Genomic DNA, 22152 nt, shown 5'->3' on the forward strand with positions numbered 1-22152 from the left:
TCAATCATGAACAGTTTTGCAAAACTTCACAATCAAGCCGAGTGAAGACACAGATTCAAGAGGACTTCGTTAAGTCTAAGAAGTGGTGGCTAACCATCACTCCTGCTGACGAGGCTTCTCCACAGGGTGGAGAACACCAGGTTTGCAGGAAAACTATGTACTCTGCAATTTCCAGAAAATTATGAGAAGGAACCCATATACTTTGAAAAGCGTGTTGTAGGCAAGCCTTTCTGGACTCTTCTGGATTCTCAGAAGAATCAAACACATAAGTTCTATATTACATTTAGTTGCAACCAGATGTGCTTGAGATCATGCATAAATATACAGATGGACACCAAATAAGAAAAGACCATAAGACTTCTTCACTATAACAACTCAGAAATACTGGAAGGGATCTTGTTCAGGCATTTTTTTTCCCCCTCTTTTCCTTCTTTCTTGTAAGACTTCCTTTGAGGAAGAGAGTAGTAATACAGTTTTTGAGCTCCGGAAGTGATTGTTCTGAAAAAACAGAAGCACGTGAAACAGAATTTACATCTGAGGCAGTTATAGAATCTTAGCTGAAATGGTTGCAGCTATCATTTATCCTTTCAATTGCAAATCAACAAATTACTTCCAAACAGCTTAAAGAGTAGATTATTTAAGTAAATCTGTCAAAAACAGATATAGAAGTAATAAAAAACCCCATAATTGAAACTAAGACTGAACAAGTACCAAGAACAGCTATTAGACTTGATGCAAAAAGTCTCTAATACTCTCAAAGAGTCTAATATACAGAATGGCAGTTAATTTGTGCACAAGTTTGCTCCTTTGCAGCTCACAGTCTTAAGTGCAACATTCAATTTTTCGACACAACTTCCAGTTTAAAAAAAGTCTTGAACAAAACTGAAGATTGCTGAACAATGAAAGATGCTTTTTCTTCCATACACAGTGGTGAGAAATAGAAGGAAATGTTTCCTTGAGCACTCAGCAAATCTTTTTTTCTCTTCCAAATCTCATCTCTCTCTCTTTCAGTATGACAATACCAACTTCCAGCTTTGACTGAAAGAATAAATCAAGAAATATTGCTCTACATATAGAAGACAAAGAAAAATTGAAATGTTTTCAAGCCAGCCAAGGATTTTACCATCAAGACACTCCTACAAACAGTGAATGACTATTCATTAGTTAAGTAATTTGCTATTCAATATCAGTCTTCACCCCAGCTATGGGGTCTAGGTAAAATAAGTGTGGTTATAGGCCAAGCTTGGAGTAACTAACTCCAAGTAATTATCTGTGGCCAAGAACCTCTGTTCAAGAAGAGGTTAGAGCTATAACTGTAAAGACATGAAGCAAACTCTCCAAGCGTTAAGAGTTACTTCAATACAGAACAAGAAGTCTAACTCCAGGTGCAGAGTGGCTGCTTGGCCACCCCACAAACAGATAGACAAAGAGAATTTGAATAATCCAAAATGCAAACTTGCACATGGACTGGATCTCTGCCCCGCTTCAAGCAGTAACTGTGGACAAATGGTGCAGAGATGACTGAGGGTGACTGAGGAAGGAAGATCAGTGCTGGACTTGATACAAAACTGCAGTACAGCAACATATAGGCTAGATCAAGGATAGTCAGGCACCGTAAAGTCAACATTAATTAGGATAGAAAGGAGATGCCTATGAACTTAAGTGATGAGTTAGTAGTGAAGGTTATTTAGTATCTTAGAAGTGTTACTGCAAATGACAAAAAAAACCTGTAGAGCACAGGGACTCTAACAGTGGATAAACTGAGAGCAAACAAAACATACTTGGAATACTTTATGTTGATGTAACATATATTGCTGCAGCAGTCAGAATCAAATATTGCAGTTGGATTTAAAAAAAAAAGCCAACAACACAACACCCCCTCCCCTCCAGAAAAAAACTCAAACCCACATCATCCCCCTTCTAATCAGAGGACAATGTCAGCTGACTTCATTGTCATTTAAATACAAAAATAAATGTTACACTACATGGTTCCAGTGACTGCAATAACAAGAAAAGCCAAAACAACCTAAAAACCTCTTCTTCCAAAATTAAGAAAATACAGTTAAGCAAATGAAAAGTGGGGTTTGGAGCAGAAAGGGAAGAGTTCTGGTAGTGGCATAAATGCCTCAATATAATAATCAGATACTGAAAAATGTTAAATGCAAAATAGTTGAAGATATAACTTCATGTATTTACATGATTTAACAGTTTTACTGGGAGGGAACCTGAGAAAAAACTGGAGAAAATCATGTTCTACTTGACCCCAGTATCCCGGTTTGAAGTAAAACTGAACCAATTTTCTGTTCTGTAACTTTACATCCTAGCTAGGCCTCCTCTAACTCTCTGAAATTAACGGCATATTGTGGAGAAAACTGCTCGTTCTCAGAGTGATAAGACCAATGTTTGTGCTCCGTGCCAAGGAATGGTATGCAGAGAGGCCCTTTCTCATTGCCATAACAACCAAGGTCAGCCAATTTCGTTATTTGCCCCCTTAGAGGGTCGGAAACGGAAAAAACGTAGAGGGGTCACATGGGTGGGGAGGAGTGGACAGGACAGGTGACCCAAACCTGACCAACTGGGGTATTCCATCCCATCTGCCCCATGCTCAGTATAAAAGCTGAGGGATCAAAGGGTCAACCCTCTTCCTGCGATGGCCGATGTCCAGAGAGGACTCTGTCTGTCCATCTGCCTTTGATCCTGATTTGTGTGTTTCTGACTCCAGAGCTGGAATCCAGTTCCCATTCGTCACTGAGTCCAGTCTGGGACTTCCCCAGTGCCTGCCAGTGACGTGACTGTCATCCTGGGAGCTTGATACGGTTTTGTATATATTGTATCTATTTCGTTATTTTCTTCTTTATTTTTATTTTAATATTAATTCTTCATTAAAGTAGTTTAGTTCATTCTAAACTTCTGAATCTCCTTATCTCTTTCTCCTCCTCTCTCCTCTTTTGGGGGGGGGGGGGGGGGGAAGAAGGGGGGAAGGGCCATCTGTTGGTCTGTTTTTGGTAAATTCTGCCGAAACCACGACACCCCAGTTGCATAACATCTACAAAATCTGATCACTTCCATCATGAATCCCCTTCAGGCCTCATGAAGTTCATGCCTTCTTATTCAACAACCCAGCAGACAACCCTTAAGCCAGAAACCATAAGATAATAGCCCTAGATGTTCCTATATGCCTGCTTCTTCTTCCCAAATAAATAAAAGCAAAGAGATCATGCATGCCTCTATAGGAATGAGAGGGAAGATTACAACTCTGGTTTCTGTAAGTTTTCAAACTTCTTTTTCTGCAAAATCAAGTAAAGATGCAGAAGGACAGATAGTTCCTTCTCCAGAAAACTCTGAAATTGATGGATTTTTCTGTATGACAGCAGTTTTTAAAGCATTTCAAGGGAGATATTTATTTTAACTGATTTTGATCTACAGTGCCTTATTTCACTGTGCCTCCAGCTGGTGCCTTTCACAAAGAATGGCCTGATATGTTCTGTGGCTTAATTGATAGATAAACCACCCATCCTGCCCTTGACTTCTGTTGCTTTTGGTAAAAAACAAACCCAAACCCCCTCATTTCCCCCCCACAACCTCTGAATCACAGAGAACCTCACAAAGGACAATTCCCTTTCCACATCTATTACAGATGTTTCTTCTTGTTCCAGACTTATTCTCCCAGCCACAAAAGAAAAAAAGTCTCCTCTACTCTTTTGATAAAGCTCTTCTGCTTTCAATTGAAGAGGGAGGCGCAGTCTCTATTTACTCTGTCTTAGAGTAAATCATATAGCCATTAACAGATAATTTTAGCTCCCATTAACTTCAATATTAAATTAAATATGAAACCTCTATTCTGTAGCTCAGACAAGCAGAGAAAAATCCAAATAGGCTTTAAATGCCCTTCATGATAGGTCTTGCTTCTACTTTGCACATGTACTATCTAAAAGGGCTGAAGAAAGAAAAGCTATTTTTTCTTTACATGATTAACATGTTGGTATCAAAGTTGTCACAGGCCAGTTCTGTTTCACCTTCCTCTTTGGCACTATAATCAATCAGGCAGACAAAAATGACAACATTGTGTGACAGCCACCAATCCTTTGGGCTTGCTAAAATAAAAATAGTATGGTAACCTCAGAATTGTGACCTGAAGCAGGCAAATGTGCAGTGAGGATGCATGCATATTTCTGATAAAGGTGCTCACTAAAGAATGTCTTGGAATACTCTCATCTAGATTAAACAGTTACTACAGGAAAGTTTCTAAGTTTCATTAATTCTCTACCCAAATATCTGTATGTAGATAGACTCATCCCATATCTTTTAATGAAAAAAGTGCTTAGTGTCAGGTCAAAAAGCCCTGCTAAATAAGGTAAGGATGCTTATAGAAAGGCATATTGAAAAGTCATAGATATATTATAAAAGCAATAATGCAGACCTCCTCATATAATTGACTTTGTACCAGCCTCTCTATTAAAAGACAGAGGAGAAACAGGAACAGCTTTGGGAATAGCACTTGGAACTATCAGAAGCACAGCATGACTCCCACAGAGGGGGCAGATTTCAGACACAGAGCCAAAGAGCAACAGTATATAGTTAATGAGGTGTAAACGATCCGAAATATTGAAACAAATCAACTCTTCTACATTACTCCATCAGCAACCACAAGTTGCAGAATGCCCAGAAAAATCCAAAGGGAGAGCTGATAGGAAGAAACCACTGCCCCTCCTCTCTCCCCACTTTATCACAACACACGTGTACCATAAAGGTCTAACTAAGAATATTATAAGGATAGTATAAACATAACAAAATTATAAGATTATCCACAGCTAAATTAGAAAAAAAATAAAGTTTTAGAGGCTGAACATGTTCCTGCTTTAAGCACTAAGCGGAAAGTGACTGTGGGTTCGGCAGAACTTCTATGTGTCTACGCTACAGCTATTCCTTTGAAGATTTTAAACCCTTCTCTGAAACACCTAGTACTGGCCACAGTTCTCAAGATACTTACTAAATGAATGACTGTTAACAGTTGCATCAGTTGTTATCTTCCCTGTTAAATATTTAAGCTACTCAAATTCTGATTAAAGACGGTAGAATGTCAGTAACACCACCAAAAATACTCTGCTAGAGGGGTAGGGGAGCCACTGGAACAGATGCATCTTATTGCTATTCCGCCAATGATGCCTAGAAAAATGACAAAGCTAGTGAAACAAACAAAAAATAATCTTTATCACTGTGACAAGAGTATCATCTACAGTAGGATATTAGGCCATTTTGATACCTGGTTTATGTGGTCTATTTCTTGTTTTAGTTAAATCCTTTACTACATACAGCCAGTCACCTGACTCATGGAAGGCAGGATTCACTTGCCTTACTGGACTCTGACCCAAAGGTAAAAATTAGCTAGGAGGAAACATTCATACGAATTTCTCTTCCTCAATGAAGCTTCCACACATGATACAGTACAAACTAAGATCTCTAACAACACCTTGTAGATGTTGCTGCTATTACTTTTATATTCTAGATGTGCATACGCTGATTTCAAAAATAATTAACATTTCTTCCCCAACAAAGAAACCCTACGATCTCCAGCTACTGACATTTGCTAAAAAGCTTTTGCCTTCAACATTACTTGTGTGTAGACAATTTTGCCGTAACTTACTGGTCTGCATATGCTACTCAAGAGGAACTAGACTTTTAATGGAATAAATTGCTCCTTTGCAATTTAAACGTATCTCTGGCCATCTGTCTTCGGCATGCTAAGAAAGGTTTCAGTGACTAACCATGACAACAACCAAACAAATTATCTAAGGAAAGATTGGAAAACTGAAGTCAAATACATGGTGTGACTGGCACCACTACTTGGAAGAGGGTATATATTTTCTAACCCCTGCTTTTTAATTCATGAAAAATTATTGCACTTGTTTGTGGTATTCTCAATGTTTCATAAGTTGCCATGATCACCCCAGCACTTGTAATCATCTTGTGCTTATTTGACTTTCACCATGGCTTATACTAAAGGGTAGGAAAAACTATAACCCTAGAAATGACCAAGTGCAACAGACCAAACTAGTGTGGTAAAAATATCTGCAGTAAAATTCCAACACCTTTGTTCCACCAAGAAATCCATCATATAGAAACAATACAGGGGAAAGACATCAGTGTGGATCTACCTGCTCAAGTAGCTGCCGTAGCCGGTGAAGCTGAGACTCCAGCTGTTTATTGTGATCTTCCAATATTTGCATCCTTGCTTCCAGGCGACCTTTATGCTGCCTTAGGAGTTTAGCTTCAGCAATGAGCTCAGCATCTTCAGAAGCATGCTGAGGTGACACAACGGAGTCAGGAGGTGATGCAAGAGGGTTTATTCCTCTCCGAAGATGTTGCTCCTTTAATTGCTCGTATTCTATCTGCAGATTCCTGGTATATTGAAAACAGGAGGAGAATGATGACTTAAGCAAATTAAAATAAAAAACGTCCGTAGATCAAATAATCTTATTATCACCTCCAACTACAGAACACAAGTAGCTTATACAAAGACAACATCTTGACTTGTAGTTTACGGGAAAAAAACATAAAACAATTAAGTAGAGGTGAAACTAAGGTATTTTATCGCAGACCCACCCTCTTCTACCTGACAGTTTCAGGCTATGCACGAATTATGCCTTGATCCACCTCTTCTCATCTCCAACAACTATACATAGTACATGCACGGCTCAGACAACAACGAGGTGATAATTCTGACAGTAGGTAGGATGGTTACAAGACCTTTGCTCTTCCTCGAGGTCAGCAATGATGCGTTCCAGCTCTCCTCGCTCTTCCTTTTCCACTGACTTGAGTATCTGAGCAGGACTCTGTGGCTGACTCACAGGCGACTCTCCTCCCAGCGTCTGACAATACTGCTGGATCAGGGCATGCTCATCCTCTCTAGAGCAATAAAACAACAAAGATAAAGACAGAGCAGTAAAACTTTTATTACGTGAGCAAACATCTTTGTCAAGCTGAGGGGTTTTGTTTGTTTGTTTATGAAAAAGCACTAAGAGAGCAGAAAATAAGCCTGCAAGAATCTAGTATGTAACTGTCAGATGTGTGTCTCGGCAAATTGTACTAAAATTTTTATGAGTTGTTTCTAAAAAATATACTGCAAAAACCCCATATAAGCACACAATTCACAGGAAAAAGAAAACTGATTTGTAGTACTGTAAAAGGCCAGTTTAATGTATGCATAAAGAATAAATGCTGCTGGTGGTTTGAAAAGAAATAGTGACAGCAAGAATCTGAGAAAATATAAACAAAAAAAGTCTGATTTGAAATGCCTTAAAAATAAATAAAACCAAAAAACCTATCAGATAGTTCCTTTTTTTTTTTTTTTACCATAAATAGGTGACATTTTTAATATTCTTTAGGAGATAATTTTGGTGTGCTCTATTTACCTAATAAAATTAGAGAGAAAAAATCCCCACAGAATTCTTGAGGAAGTCATAATGACTCATCAAGTACCTGTTAACCCTGTGTGCTGCACAAAAGGACTGACAATGCTGCAAAAATAATGCTATAGGTTTTGAATTAGCATTATATTTCCAGGTTTTTATTCCCATTTTAATACACGTGTGATAACTTAAAACTTAAGGGTAGTAGATCTCCTCCTCCTCAAACAGATTCGGGGACAGAAATAAACTGTAACACTGTCCTCTTCCTGACTCACATAGAAATTACCTTCTGGTAAGGATAGAAAGTGAAGGATACCATGTCCTAAAAATAGTTTGCTTACTCAAGAAGGATAAATTAGCAGCAGAAAAACATATACTATTCATGTTTTTGAGAGATAAATTGCTGCAGCAGTATGAATGTTCCTTAAATTCTCTTTTTTGCTTGACTACAAAATAGAGACTGCATAGAATCACAGAATTGTTTTGGTTGGAGGAGACCTTTAAGACCAAGTCCAACCGTTAATGTACCACTGCCAAGTTACTGCATACCTTATGATACTGTGAAGTACTGTTCCTACAAACTTTATCCTCAACATCTTCTACAGTTAAAGCATCGTCAACAACAGAAAGAACATAAGTGGTATACATACACATATTCAGATATCATTTATAAAAGAGACTTTTTCATATTAAAAATATTTCTTGTTGGTTGACCTTTTTCCTACAATTGTTGGAAAGAAGTAGCTATGAATTCTGCCATTAGCTGACTGAGGTCTGACATAATGAAAAGTATCCTCAAGGACTGCCTTTGAAATCACATTCAAAGAATAGGAAGTTCATTATATGCACAATATTTATTTTCCAAGTAAAAGTGTAATGGAGCTTTTCAAGAGGCTTTTTAAAATTTCCTGTCAGTCAGTTTAACATCTTTCATCACAAAAGATCCAAAAGTACAGTCTAATTTGAATGAATAGCAAACCCAGTTATTTAGAAATTTATACCCTGGAAGGAACAGAAGTTATTTCTATGGTGACAAATAGTCTGTAAATAAACGCATGTACAAGTAAAACACACCAGCAGTTTTACAGGCCGTGCACATGGATTGGGGTTTTTCTCAGAAATAAATTCAAGCTCTTGGGGTAAAGGGAATAAATGTGTGTGACAGGAACAAATGAGAGTTCCAAACACACTATTTGTGTAATAGAAGACCCTATTTTATCCTGCTGAACCAAGATTTTTTTGGTAGCTCTGTACATCAATACCCGTTCAAAAGCATCACCAGTACTAGGAGCAAGCCAGAATAACCACAGATTTAATAAAAACTGATTCCTGGTATCTATCTTGGAAAAGCACTTCTATCACAGCAAAGTGATTTGGTTCTTTGTAGTACTGCTTAAGACAGCCTTTTTACTGAAGACTAATCCTACGGTAGAACAACACTGAACTATTTCTTCTCAAGGGTAACTATTCCCTATCTATCCAAAGCTATCATGTGGTCTTCCACTTTCCCACTTGTCAATGAGATTTGAAAACCTAGACTATTACGATCAAAGAAATGTGCAAGTCACACTATATGTAAAAACCCCAAACAAACAAACAAAATATTATAGCCTTGTGACAGTTCTATTCACTTTAAAAGTTCATGGTATTCTATTCCCCATAGGTTCATTTCTGATATAAAGGTTAGAAACAGTCAGGTATGAAGACATCCTCCCACAGACCTCTAGTTTCGTATCACTTTCCTCCATCCTATCTTTCGTGATTAACTACTGGCTTGCAGAAAGTTTACATATAAAATTGAAAAATGAACCAAATTAGTGAGTTCTGCTTTTAACAGAGTTGAAAGTTTAACAGAATTAATATACATTCACTTATTCTAATCTGTCTTGTCTGTAGTCAGTACTATACTCATGAGAAGAAATGACAATATTGATCTTCCCATGCAAATGAATAAATGTAATGAATTTTTCATTCAATACAGCCATATAATTAAAACATAATTGGAGTTGTATGTGCATTTAAGTCCCTCAAAATATCTGACAGTGTTAGCTGAAGAAGAAGAAACAGAATAGTGCTCTTTTTCTTTTTTTTTTTTTTTTTTCCTACAGAAAAAAGCCTCTAACTGCTTTCTCTTCACCACTATTCGAGTGATCTCAGGAAAACCCATGATCACTTTCTTTGCTATTTTGCATTAGTCTAGGTAAAACTAAAGCAAATGCTACTGCAGTTAATGAAGTTTAGATCAGGTCCTGATGTGATAACGAAAACCTCATGGTACTTCTCCACCCTTTAACCATCTGGATAAAAAAACCCTACCTCTTATAATTAAATTTTTGCCAAAGTGATGTAACCCCTTTTGGGCCTTCAAACCCTGCGATATATATACAGCAGGGCTCCTGCAGCCCTGCAAAACGTGCAGAATCTCCCCACTGTGACCGAAACAGCTGCACTAAGTTGGGAAATGCTGGCGATTCAGCGTCACATCTTCAGCGAGCGCAGGAACCGAGCGTTAAAGCAGACTAGAGAGAGAACACGGCTTCATCATCCAGGTTTCAAACCACTGTTTACATATTAATTTAAATGATACAATGTGACTAAACATGCAGCCTTCTTTTCTGCAAGGGTGTTCATATGTTGGGAATGAGTCACATGATGAAGTCTGGTTATTTTAATTAGGCATCAAAAAGCTGCTGTCTACATTTTTAGATGATGAGTTAGTTTATAAACAACTATGTAGGTCATCTGAAATTTGTATTTTTTCTTAAATAGAGCTCTATAAAGCTGGATTTATTTTATTTATTTGACTTCATTAAAGCTGAAATTCTGGCAAGATTTTGCATTAAGTGTAATCTCATTTTTTAATGAAACTTAAAAACCAATTAAAGAAAGCTTACCCAGTAAACGCTTAGATACTTTTGTCTGTATTGTGGTCCCATAGGAGAGATCAGCACAGCTAAACACAAATTGTTCAATAAGGTTTCCAGATCATTTTATAGATTGGACTTCCAGCATTCAGTCCAGAGGAAATTTCATTTCCCTCCTCTCTCTCTCTGGATCAGAGTCTGCACAGGACAGAACGTGAATATTGACCTGTCTGTTTTTAGGGATCACAACTTGCAACTGACTGCAGGCTTTTTCACATGCTGGAGGAAGCACCTGATAAAAGTAGCCTTCTGAAGGAAAAGTCTATTTTTACCATGTGTTCCACCTCTGGAACACATTACAAAATTACAAAAAATTAAAAAATTACTGGTTCAACCGAAAATTACTGAACCTTGAACCTGTACCAGCAAACCTCAGGACTGTAAGACAGAGAGATTCATAAGCAGCACAGGAGTCCCAGGGCAGGGCTTCACAATGACCTACAACATAAGGCAGCGACATGTGCTCTATGGCACTCAAACACTTTCATTTTGAGAATCTGGCACATTCTTCCGCAGAATTGTTTGGAGATGGCAATCAACAATAAAAAGCACAACATAATAAAAGCACAATATCAAAATGAATTTGTCATCCTTTCTTGGTGGTTGTTCTCCTGAAGACCCTGTGTGCTTCAAGAAAAAGCTAGAAGTACATAAAGTCCTTCAACAGCAGAGACTGCAGTTCCTTTTCAGCATTTCACCATAGTAGAAAGCAGTAAAAATCACATCCCAGGAGGTCAGACTTGAAAGAAGTACGTCTCAAACGAAAAGAACACCCCGACAAGGAAGCCCAGGGAAAATGGCCTTTGAAATATCCCATTATTTTTGTGGATATATATTTTCAAGAGGTCTATTCCAAAACATGCATTATGCATGGATGAAGCAAGAGGCAAATAATGTCGCATATAACTGCCCTTCCATCAAGACTATGCTGTGGAAAGAAAAATTCAGATTTCCTGAGAGTCACTTTTCATGAGTGTATTATTTTATCTGATTAAGAAAATTGATCATTAAATTACATTTCAGATAGTAAGATGTGGGTATTTGTGATCCTCCTTTCATTTCTCCTGTGGCTCTTATACTAGGCACCATGCATTCTAGTCTAAATGAAGTTTACCTTGACCTACTGATGCTATGAGAAATATTGGAATAAGGTTCAAGAAGGTACTGCAAAATGCTTTGTCTTTAACTTACTTGTTCTTCTCCTAATTTTATCATCATGTGGAACTAATTTCTCATTGTGAAAAGGTGCCTTTTAACCGCTTATGGCATGTCAAAGTATTCAGGTACTACAAGCTGGGGCTCCAGTTTGTCTTTGAGTGCACTGCCAGCTGTAAGTTCCACTGGCCTTCACTGCTTGCTCCTACTCCTGCACACGAGTGCACAGCCCTGAACAAATAAAATTTCAGATATGTTCCGCCTCTGCCTTCAGTTGAGTGTGAAGTGGCATCAACAGGGTTGTAGACGTGAAGATGACTGGTAGTAAAGGCATTAATCAGAAAACAGCTATTAAACATTCACATTTATAGAGAAATTATTTATACTATGTCCAGTGCACTTAACTTCAGTATGGGCTAGACAGGATAGTTTGTGCATTACAGGAATAAGAGGGTTACATTCTTGTCCTATTTTCCTAACAATGTTTTTTGTCTTTTTATTCTATCACACCATGGTTTGTCAAATTGTGAGGCATAGCTTTCTGTTAGGGACACTATTTGTCATTCTTTGTTGCAAAGTGTTCGGTTTTTTCCTTATGTTCATCTTTGCTTGTGAAGAGGCCAGTCTGCTTTTAAGATATAGATGGTTTAGCATGAATTAAAGCCAAACAAAATTCATCACAACAGTTTAGCCTAAGCATTTAGAACTCCCTAATGTATGGAGAAGATGACATGAAGGAAAAACATCTTTATTCAACTTATTTATATCATAAAACTCACGCATGAGAGCATTAGAATGTTTGCTAAGAAGCTGGACATACTACAGTAAAGACTATGACTATTTTTTTTGCTATCCACAAATATTTTTCCAATTGAGGAAAATGTGTTTTTTAACAGAATTCACATACCCTTAGGGGAGGGGAGAGTTAGAAAAACTTAGTTATGGAGATAAAAGTATTCATAATGACATTCAAGACAACAGGCTTGTTAAAACCCAAGAAATTTCTTTGAAGAATGTTTTCTTAACCCAATGGCATATTGCAGAACATTCCTCAAAAAACCTCACAATGTTTAACTGACGCCAGAAGTTCTCTTGCTATCATTCAAATGTAGAACACTTCTTACAGATCCTCTTTGGTGCGTGAAGAGTGTTAGAATGATTGTTGATGAACTTGTTAACCCGAGAGACCAAAGCAGTAACTTTCCAATATTAAGTGCAACTATGCCTCTCTTCTAGGTTCACAGTAAACGGAAGGACTCTTGAGGACCAATAAAAATAGGATCATAGAACAGAAATCCAATTACAAGAAGCAGAGAATTTGATTTCCAAACCAATGATCATCTCCTGAAGGTTCAAAAGAGTACCATAAGAAAATGAGATTTTGCTCAGATAGGTTTACAGCAGGGGCATCTGAGCTGAAAAAATGTACACCCAGATTTCAAATTGCTCCTTCAAATTCAGTCTATAAGGAATGATGACAACATGCTAATTTCTACATCAAACTGCATTTAAGCCATAAGAACAGAGCTGAACTATAATCCTAAACTCCCAACTTTCCAGCTGTAGGAAACTTATGAACCAAACTGGGATCCCAACTTCATAGCTTTTAGATCCCTGCAATAGTTTAACTCCAAACTTTAAACCAGAGTGCTTCAGAATTTTATGAGTACTTCAGTATGTACCTTAATGAAAGCAGGCATTATTATCTGCAAATGAAACAGAAGATGCCTTTCAGTACAAAAGTTACTTTCTTGTCCTCCCTGGCCTCTAAATCTCTGCATATTTTGTTTATGTAACATTCCCTATTTGACAACAGGACTGAGGCTCAAATTCAGAAGTCCCTCTCACATGTTGGTACAGAAGTTCAACATGTTCTTTCTTTTTCTTAAAATAAAGGTCATTTTTATAAGGAACAGGGAAATTGCATTAAAATCAACAGCCAATTTGCCAGTAAAAATTCAGCATATACATTGCATTTTACCATGGGGATGGACAGTTGTTTTTTTGTACATGAACAGACTCATTAATTGCAAAATAAACAACTCTGTCAAACATATGAGCATTTGGCTGCTTTCAGGTTTTCAGCTTTCCCTGCCAAGTGGCAGTATGTTTGGTTTGTTGTTTTTTTCTTTTAAGGGAAGTCAAAAGGGAATAGCTTGGCTGCATTTCTGTCATTGGTGAGCCTACCAACGACAGAAACACATGAAAACAGTTACGTATGAAAAAAGTTTTATTAGTTATGTAAATAGCGTTAATTAAGCTGGAAGGAGGAAACTTTTAAAGGTGATCACAAATGCTTCTCTGAAGCAAAATATTTTAAATCTCAAATTCTTAGTACATTCATAGGTAGAATACTTTCATTATTAGATTTTAAAAGAGTAACTGAAAGTTATTGTAAACAGCAGCATTTCGCAACTAAAGCTGAACAACTTCTGTTTCTTCTTTAAAAAAACTGAAGAAATCCATTAATAACTTAAAAGAGGCAGAGTCTTACTACATTGATTTAATGAACAGAACTGATGATAAGTGAGGTCAAAACATTCATGTAATTTTACATTAAGAAAAATCATATTTAATTCATCAGTAATTTAAGGGGTTCTATGCTTTCCAGGTTCAGCAATGCATTTTAATGAAGGTTTTCACAATAAAAGTGACACATAATTTGAAAAAGAAAATGGTATTGATAAAATTAATGTGGGACTGTGTTCATATCCCCAAGTACAAATAGATGGATCAGCAGCCACCAAACTGAAATCTAAGCAAGAAGTAGCAACACTGTTCTTGCTCTGCAGAACTTTCAATATGGGTGATTTTTTTTTCAATGAGAAAATTGTCCTGGGATTTAGCACAAGCTATCAACCCACTCCACTGTTGACTTTGATATAGAAGGATTTATTTTCTTATCTGATAAAAGCAGAAGAGAAGTAACAAACTAGAATCTATAGAGCTATGACTTTCTTCCACTCGTATGAAATATCCTCCTTTTTGAAGCAGAACGGCTGACAAATGTAGAGTTCCCTTATGTCATCCAATGAACATCACTAATTTCTACAGTTGGTGCTTGGAATAAAAAAATTTATGGAGGCATCCTTAGTGTCATACTTAGCTACTTTCCCTGGGACTAAATCCTGCGTTATAACTCATGAAGATTACATGATGCAGCTATAACCAAAGTTCTTGGCAGCCTTGAGGAGTACGAGTTACTTACACGCTTCCTGTGGTGGAGCTACTGTCCGTGAGGAAGGAGCCATTGGTCCTTTCCATCTGCGCAAGCCTGAAAGGCAGGGAAAGACCGTGACTTTCAGAGAAGATGCTGCACAATTTAAACAGAGAAGAATTTAAACTGCGAAGATCAATTCTACTTAGAAACAGCTCAGATATAGCAATCTTGGTATACATAAATAGGAATAAACTCCTAGATTTTTTGACAGAAACCTATAATCCAGAGGACTTTTATGAGAAACTTGTGCTATGATTAACTAATTCTACTTGCCAAGCAACAAAGAACAAGTACATTTTCTATCTCTAGTATAATTATCATTAGCACCACCACAACTCTCATGGTAAAATTAGTTAAAGAGATGTTTTCACAGATGGTTTTCTTTTTGAATTTTATAAAGCTGGACTAACAAAAGAAGATGAATACTTTTTAAATATAGCACATGCAACATCTGAAATTATGCTTGGCAGATAACATCACACTGTGGACAGACACAGTCCTGGAAAACAACACAAAAACCTGTGTAATTACAGGGAGTCATGGCCTATGGTTCTCAAATGGAAGGAAATAATCTAAAAGGACTGGGTTATTATACTTTACAAGTAAGGCCATATTGCTGTAAAACCCCAGCAGAAATTTTCTGTCTATTAAATTTTCTAGGAAAGATATACCTTCTCTACGTAAGACATACATAAACATCTAGAAACACTCAATGCTGTGCACGTACAGTGGACCACACCAAATACAGCTATATCCTTTACTATAAAGGTATCTTAATTTCATGTATATTTTTGTGTGTTATGCATTATTACAGACATCTTCAAACTTCTTGTTAAAAGGAGTGTGCAAGGCCCTGAAGAAATGGTGTCTTCTTTTAGCATGGAGCAAGCACACCTGCACATTTGTTCATATTCCTCAGGGTTGAAGAATAAACAAAGGCACACACAGGATGAAGTTGTCTTTGATTGCCTCGTCCCACCATAGTTGGGGTGGGACGTTGTGCTCCAACACCTCCCCTGAAGGGAAGGACAAACTCCTAAGTGACTAGAGACTTTCAGATCATCTCTGCTCCAGGGCATCTCACACAGATCTAGTTCATGGTGAGTAGCAAGAGTGAGTTAGAAGCTTACATGTCACCTTTATAATGCTGTCTATCTCAGCACCTTTAAACCTTTGATTAAACATAATTTTTGAAATTAATGTTCTTAGACGCTTTGTCACAGAGGGAAGTAGCACAAATCCCACATGTTTCAGAGAGAAGAGCCTGCCCTGAATCTCTTGGCAAGTGAATAACAAATGCAGATTCTACCACGATCATTGTGGTTTTGATCAACATGTGGAGCCAGGAGATAGCTCTGATCATGGAGCAGAGGGAGACAGGGAAGGGACTCAGAGTTGCAAAGAGCCTTCAAGGCAGGATACAAACTGAAAGCCAAGAAAGGGAAATACAAGCAACAACAGAACAGGGAGATGGTACTTGCAGTAGGGGACCTTGTTAACAGAAAACTAAGTTGAATGTTTTTTAATCAGTGACAATAAAAGTTTTAAGCCCTGATGTACTGTTCTTGCTGGGCACAGGCATATTGACAGAAGCTTAACTGATAAGATCAAGCAAACAAAAAATATTTACTAGTTTATATGTGAAATATACATAATAACAGGTCCAACTAGAAAGCACACAATAAAAGTTATATGAAATATACAGATGGAGTAATGTCTCCATTTTTAGATTTTCTTACTAGAGGTAAAAAACATCTTGAATAGCTTTAGATAGTTCACCTATACAGTAATTAGCATTTTTTATGTTTGTGGTTTTGTTAACCAACTTCCACACAGAGTAGGTACAGATTCAGCTTTGTATCCTGAAAAATAAAGAAAAAAAAAAATGTGGAGGCCAACAGTAGGCAGCCCCTCAGGGTTAGTTTTTTCCCCATTTTTCCCCTGCTGCGAAGATCATCTGTTGGGTATCCTAGGTATTTAACAAACTGTTTTGAAGCTTTTTTACAGTGCCCATAAGTAAGAATTCAGTTATCTTAAACATAAGCTCTGAATTTTTATTCAAAAAGCCGAAAAAGTTACCATTGTTTATCAGTTATGGAGATCAGATACAACAATAAAACCACCAAAAGGTAAGTTAGTTCCCGCGGTAATATGGATCAATTTCTTTCTTGCCTAAAAGTTGGGTGTTGTTACTTGTTTTTGAGAGGGTACCTCTGGTTAGTGCTTAAATATCACCAGCTCTGAATGTACAGAAAAGAGTTCAACAAAACACTGAAGCGCTTAGATGGACTTGGCAGAATAGACATTTTATCATTAAAGGACTAGTGTGACCCCATAAAAGACAGAACATAAAACATTAGTAATTATCATACGCTCTGCTAAAAGTCAATGGTAATGGATAGTGTCAACCTATCACAAAAGAAAATGAAAACCTATGTCTAAAATCCTACAAGGAAAAATTATATACCAAACAAGTTCAGTTCATTTCCAAAGCTTAAAAACGAAGAAACAAAAGGAAACCAGCACATTTTAGAAAAAATTCATAGTCATTCTGCAACGGTTTCTATTCTGTATGACAGACGGCAGATTTAATGCCTCTACTTTACCTTTAATATGACTGTATTGAGAAGCTGATGATTTAAAAACATTTGACTTACTTCTGAGTACAGAGAATTATATCTTTTTAATAAATAATGTCCAGCCAGTAGAGTATATTAAAATCTGCAGGAATCAATCACAAAACGCAGTGTACTGGTGAGAAACTGCATCTCTTACCTAGTAGCATACTGTTCTATCCTGGAGTGTGTGTCATCATGAAACAGCTGTGGAGACTGGGAAGGACTAGTTTGGGGGGAAAAAAAAAGAAAGAATGGCATCTAAAGCAATTCACGATACAGACAATGTTACTTTTAAAGTAAGTTAGACTGATGACAAAGAAATAAAATCACAACATTGCCGAGGGGGTTATTGCTTTGAGTCAGCCATGCCCTGTAGCTCATGCACTTCAGATTAGCAGCAACTATGCTAAAGGAAACAACCAGTACACTAAGCTTTCCAGACAAAGGGGTTCTGCATACTCACTCATATTGCTCTGGCCACATACTGATGAGAGTGATAGGACTGTAAGGAAGACAAAAAAAAAAAAAAAAAAAAAAAAAAACCAAGAAAAAGAGAAAGAAAGAAAGAAACCATGAAACAAAAACTTCAGTGCCATTTAAGCAAGAGAAAGCTGGAGAAACACAAAATATTTTAACCATCAACCCACCCAGATTATTTGAATCGGCAACAATCGATGTAGAAAAGAGACAGCAACAGATACTGCAGTGTATTATGGAGAGACAGGAGACTGACTTACATACTTCATTTAGTTAAATAAAAATCGATTTTAAAAAAAATACCAAATCAGTGTTATTGATTGAACTGCAGTTCGTAAACCATAATCAGTTCATTTAAATTCTGCTCAAATACTGGAGCTTTCCTTTTAAACTTACTAGAAAATGTATTTACAAAAAAAAAAAAAAGGGAAAAAACCACGACTGACACAAAAACCCCACTATAAGTCAAAGTTATCAATGCTTATTTTCCTACTGCATAAAAATAATCAGAGGTAAATATTGTATCACATTCTGACACTTGAATAAGTATTTAGGATTTTTAATTTTTTTATTTATTCATTTAAAGGAATGTGTTACTGAGTTTTGCCACCTGCAGAGAGAGAACCAACCCCAGCAGTTTCCTCAGCATGATGCTGGTAATTTATCTGTATATTTCGCACATGACTGGACCAAGAGAGTTTTATCCTGACCTGTGATTACAGTCTTGACATTCCAATTTCTGACACCATTGCCAAACTTTCATCACATCAAAACAGCTTTGCTTTCCTGTGTTGGTGACATTTTTTTGTTTGTTTTTAAATACAGACCAGCTGAAGACTCCCCCGGTGAGTAACATTTTAACACCTCAACGTGCTTTGCTTCATTAGAAGCCAGGCCATCAAAAATGCCAGTTTTCAGATTACTTCCTCCAGTTTCTTAAACCGGTAATGAGTAAGTTTTGTTTTTTATTTTAAATAAAATGTATAGTCCTCTGGGCATGGACTATGACAGTGGGCTGTTGTGTGCAAGCAGAACATACATGTTGAAGTACCACATTTGCCATCAGTAACTAAAGCCGTGTTGTGTTCGGAGGATGCTGTAGTACCGCTGACTCCAGGAAGTCAAGGAGAGTCAATCCATGAAACTACTTCTAGCACCCTGTCAACGCATCTTAATTTTGCTCTTTTATGAGGGTCCTTTGCTGACAGCTACCAAGTAACTAAATAAAGTGAAGTAATTCTGCCAGCACCATAAGTAACACTGTGGAGGCACTGAGAGTGCTCTCTTTTATTCGGCCACCTATATTTCTCAAGCATGTAGGAATCTAATTAGCTTTGAGATTTCTCACTCCAGGGACTTTGAGATAACCAAATAAGCAGTGCAGTTCCAAAAGCCCAGTCTCCCCAAAGCTATGAAAGTGTTCACTGTAAAAAAGCCATTCGGCCCCTTCCAACATTTGCTAAAGTCCATGGCTTTATGATAAAATGCTTACAAAAATCAAAGTATAAAATACGTTACTTTTTCAAAAACATGCAAGATTGCAAATAATGCAAAACAATTCATAGAAAAATAATACAGCACAATGGTCTACAGCTGCTGTTGATTATTTCTCAAGTTTCAGCTTTTTGTTTTTAATGGAAAAGGCGAGTGCCCCCAGGAGCAATTGATCTATAATTAAGCTTACGTCTCCAGGTTGTCACCCTCCAATACTGTTTGCACAGGTAGGTAGCCAAGTCGGGGATGCTTTGCAAAATACTTCTTTGACCGGAACTTGTTCTTCAGCACCTTCGTGAAGTCCCGTACATCTTCCCCAGATGTTGTCTTAAAAAGTCAAAAGAGATTAAATTGAACATTGTTAAACAGCATTGACATAACAGTGTTGCTAGTGTCCTGAAAAAGGATACAAGGAAGAACTTCAAAATGTTAATGATGTTAAAATTGCCTTTTTAGTGTCCTGAAATATGGTACAATAATAATGGTAATGCATCTACAAATTCTCTTCTATTGGAAAAAAACAGCGAGGCTTCAAATTCCCAGCAATAAAAGTACCGGATTTACCAATTACTTTATAAATTAGAGAAAAACTGAAACAGGTGAACATTTATAACCAGTCTTACAAACCACAAAAATTTAATTTTTCAGGAAAATAAAAAAAGACAAGTCAGTTTGCCAGATATAAGGGGATACTCTTAGCCACTGGAAGCAATCTTGACACTATACTCATACACATGAAGCTTGTGACTCACGCCACAGACAAAAAAACCTTGTAACAGCTCTGCTGAAAAAATACAGCTAACAGTAATGGCTTTGCTTAAAAAAAAGAAGAAAAAAAAAAAGCTAACACAGCCCTCTCTTCCTACAAGTTTCTGCCACTATCTGTATCAGTCCAGATAGATAAAGTGGCAGCCACTATACAGGCACTCTTCAAAGCTCAGTCAGAGGGAAGCCTGGTAATAACAAACTCACAAACTGATTCAGTTGCCTCCTTACTACCACAGGCTAAGATTAGTACAAAAATTAGCCACAAGATTCTGCAAGTCTAAATTTACAAGCTACAATCAGCAACTCCCACCCTGCTCCAGAGGTTTCTTTACTGGTCCCCACTGATGAAGCCTCTTCCAAAACTGATGAGTGCTTAGCCCCATCCCTCACCCCCATATAAAATTCATTTTGTTCTTTAGAACAGAATTAAAACTGATGCAACTGCTTTTAAAAATGAGTTTAACTGGAAATAATCACAGCAATAAAGGCAGCACTGCTTTGGTAATACTATTCAGTTAACTTCTGTTACAAAAGCAGGGATAAAAGTAAAACATGAAGGCATAAAATACAAGGTGAAAATGGCAATAAAGAGATCTGCAGGAAGAAACAATAGTAAACAGTATGCCTTTAAAGTATATGTGCTTACTGACTCTACCGAGTACTAAAACAGAATGGTCCTCATCACATGTAACAGTCACTATTACGCATTTCCTCTTGGAACTGCAGTAAAGAAAAAGAGGCCGTTGACCTCCTGCATTAGCTGAAGATTTGCAATGGCTTCTACAGATTTCCAGCCCAAACCCTGCAACAAACTACAGATTGAATTTCTGTACCGTCTGCTTTGGAGAAGTCTGTTAACATAACAGGATGCCAAAGCGGATGGATATTCATAAGGAAAATGGAGTCAAAGACTTTTCAGTTTTGTAAATTTTTCCATTACGTACTAGAAAGAGGCACAGAAGCAGGTCAGGCAAACTATTCTCTGATTTTATTATCTATTGTCAAAACATAAAAATACTTCCCTATTCACCTTTGTCTTTTAATGTATGTATAATATATGCAGTTACAAACTCTGTAATGATGATCAGACAAGCAATAAAAATTGTAGATAATCAAACTGATGGTAAGAGTTTCCCACATGTGGCTTTTAGAAGTAGCAACAAACTGCACAAATTTGGAATTAAGAGGTGTTTGAACCCCCAAATTTTAATACAGGTAGATTCAAGGAGGGCTCACAAAATGATTTTCAGAAAGCATCTGCTCCAAACACTGCATCATCCAAACAAGGAATGTGAGGCAGCCCAAAGGGCTGCTTTTTCTCACGCAACAGTAACTCCAGCAGATGGAACTCTGTCCCAAGGCCAAAGAATTAAAGTTTTAGTACCTACACATTGCAGAAATAAATGCCTACTGAGATGCCAAACTTTTCCTCTGGTGTATTCTTTACTTGGTATGACAGCCTGACCCAGTTCCTTGGAAAGACTAATACCACTGTGTACTGACTGAGGACAATAAGTACTAACCAGTGAAATTTGAGCAGATTTGGAAGAACTATTATAATTTACATGCAACTCAGAAGTATTTCTTCTATGTTTTTTGCATATAACCAGAAAGCTATTCTTCTCAAGGCAAAGAGTAATCTGTGAACTCCACAGCTGGAAGCGATGTTCTGCATGCGAAATAGCCAGATTCAACCATTCTTGCTGCTTTCTTTCGTCTCCTCCACAGAACAATCTCATTTTGATAACAGTGAAGCGTCATGCTTGCTGCACTGATAAGCATGTCAAGACGAAACCACTGACTGACTTACGTCAGTTTGTTGCTTATAAAACACTGAGGCTGTTTAATGTTCAGGAATGTATCTGTCTTCTCTGGATGTCGGTAGCAATTAGATTTTCAGATGACTTACCTAGAGCAAAACTCTTAACAGGCACTATTGCAGATAAGCATTATTGTGCCTGGAAAAAAAATTCAATCTAGGGTGAACTATCATTGAGCCAATAATTTCTGACGTCTTGCCTATCATGTTCTGAAGTCTTTCAGGGAAATAAAATTCTGGTCATCTGGAAGATGAAGGGGCTAACCTT

General features: G+C 37.3%; 1 protein-coding gene across 3 annotated transcripts in view; it reads right to left on the bottom strand.

Moving 5' to 3' along the window:
* Nucleotides 1-22152, bottom strand: part of UTRN (utrophin) — a 339386-nt gene that overhangs the window by 2231 nt on the left and 315003 nt on the right. For 2 of the 3 annotated variants that reach the window (XM_074144306.1, XM_074144303.1), the window contains 6 exons: nucleotides 19488-19624; nucleotides 17790-17828; nucleotides 17484-17549; nucleotides 14697-14762; nucleotides 6748-6906; nucleotides 6156-6399 (listed from right to left, as the gene is read on the bottom strand). In XM_074144306.1, the coding sequence (XP_074000407.1) occupies nucleotides 6156-6399; nucleotides 6748-6906; nucleotides 14697-14762; nucleotides 17484-17549; nucleotides 17790-17828; nucleotides 19488-19624 (711 nt within the window). The remainder of the gene's footprint in view (nucleotides 1-6155; nucleotides 6400-6747; nucleotides 6907-14696; nucleotides 14763-17483; nucleotides 17550-17789; nucleotides 17829-19487; nucleotides 19625-22152) is intronic. The other variant, XM_074144304.1, reaches the window with a different exon arrangement.

Source organism: Numenius arquata, chromosome 2 (genome assembly GCF_964106895.1).
Source record: "Numenius arquata chromosome 2, bNumArq3.hap1.1, whole genome shotgun sequence".
Lineage (NCBI taxonomy): Eukaryota > Metazoa > Chordata > Aves > Charadriiformes > Scolopacidae > Numenius > Numenius arquata.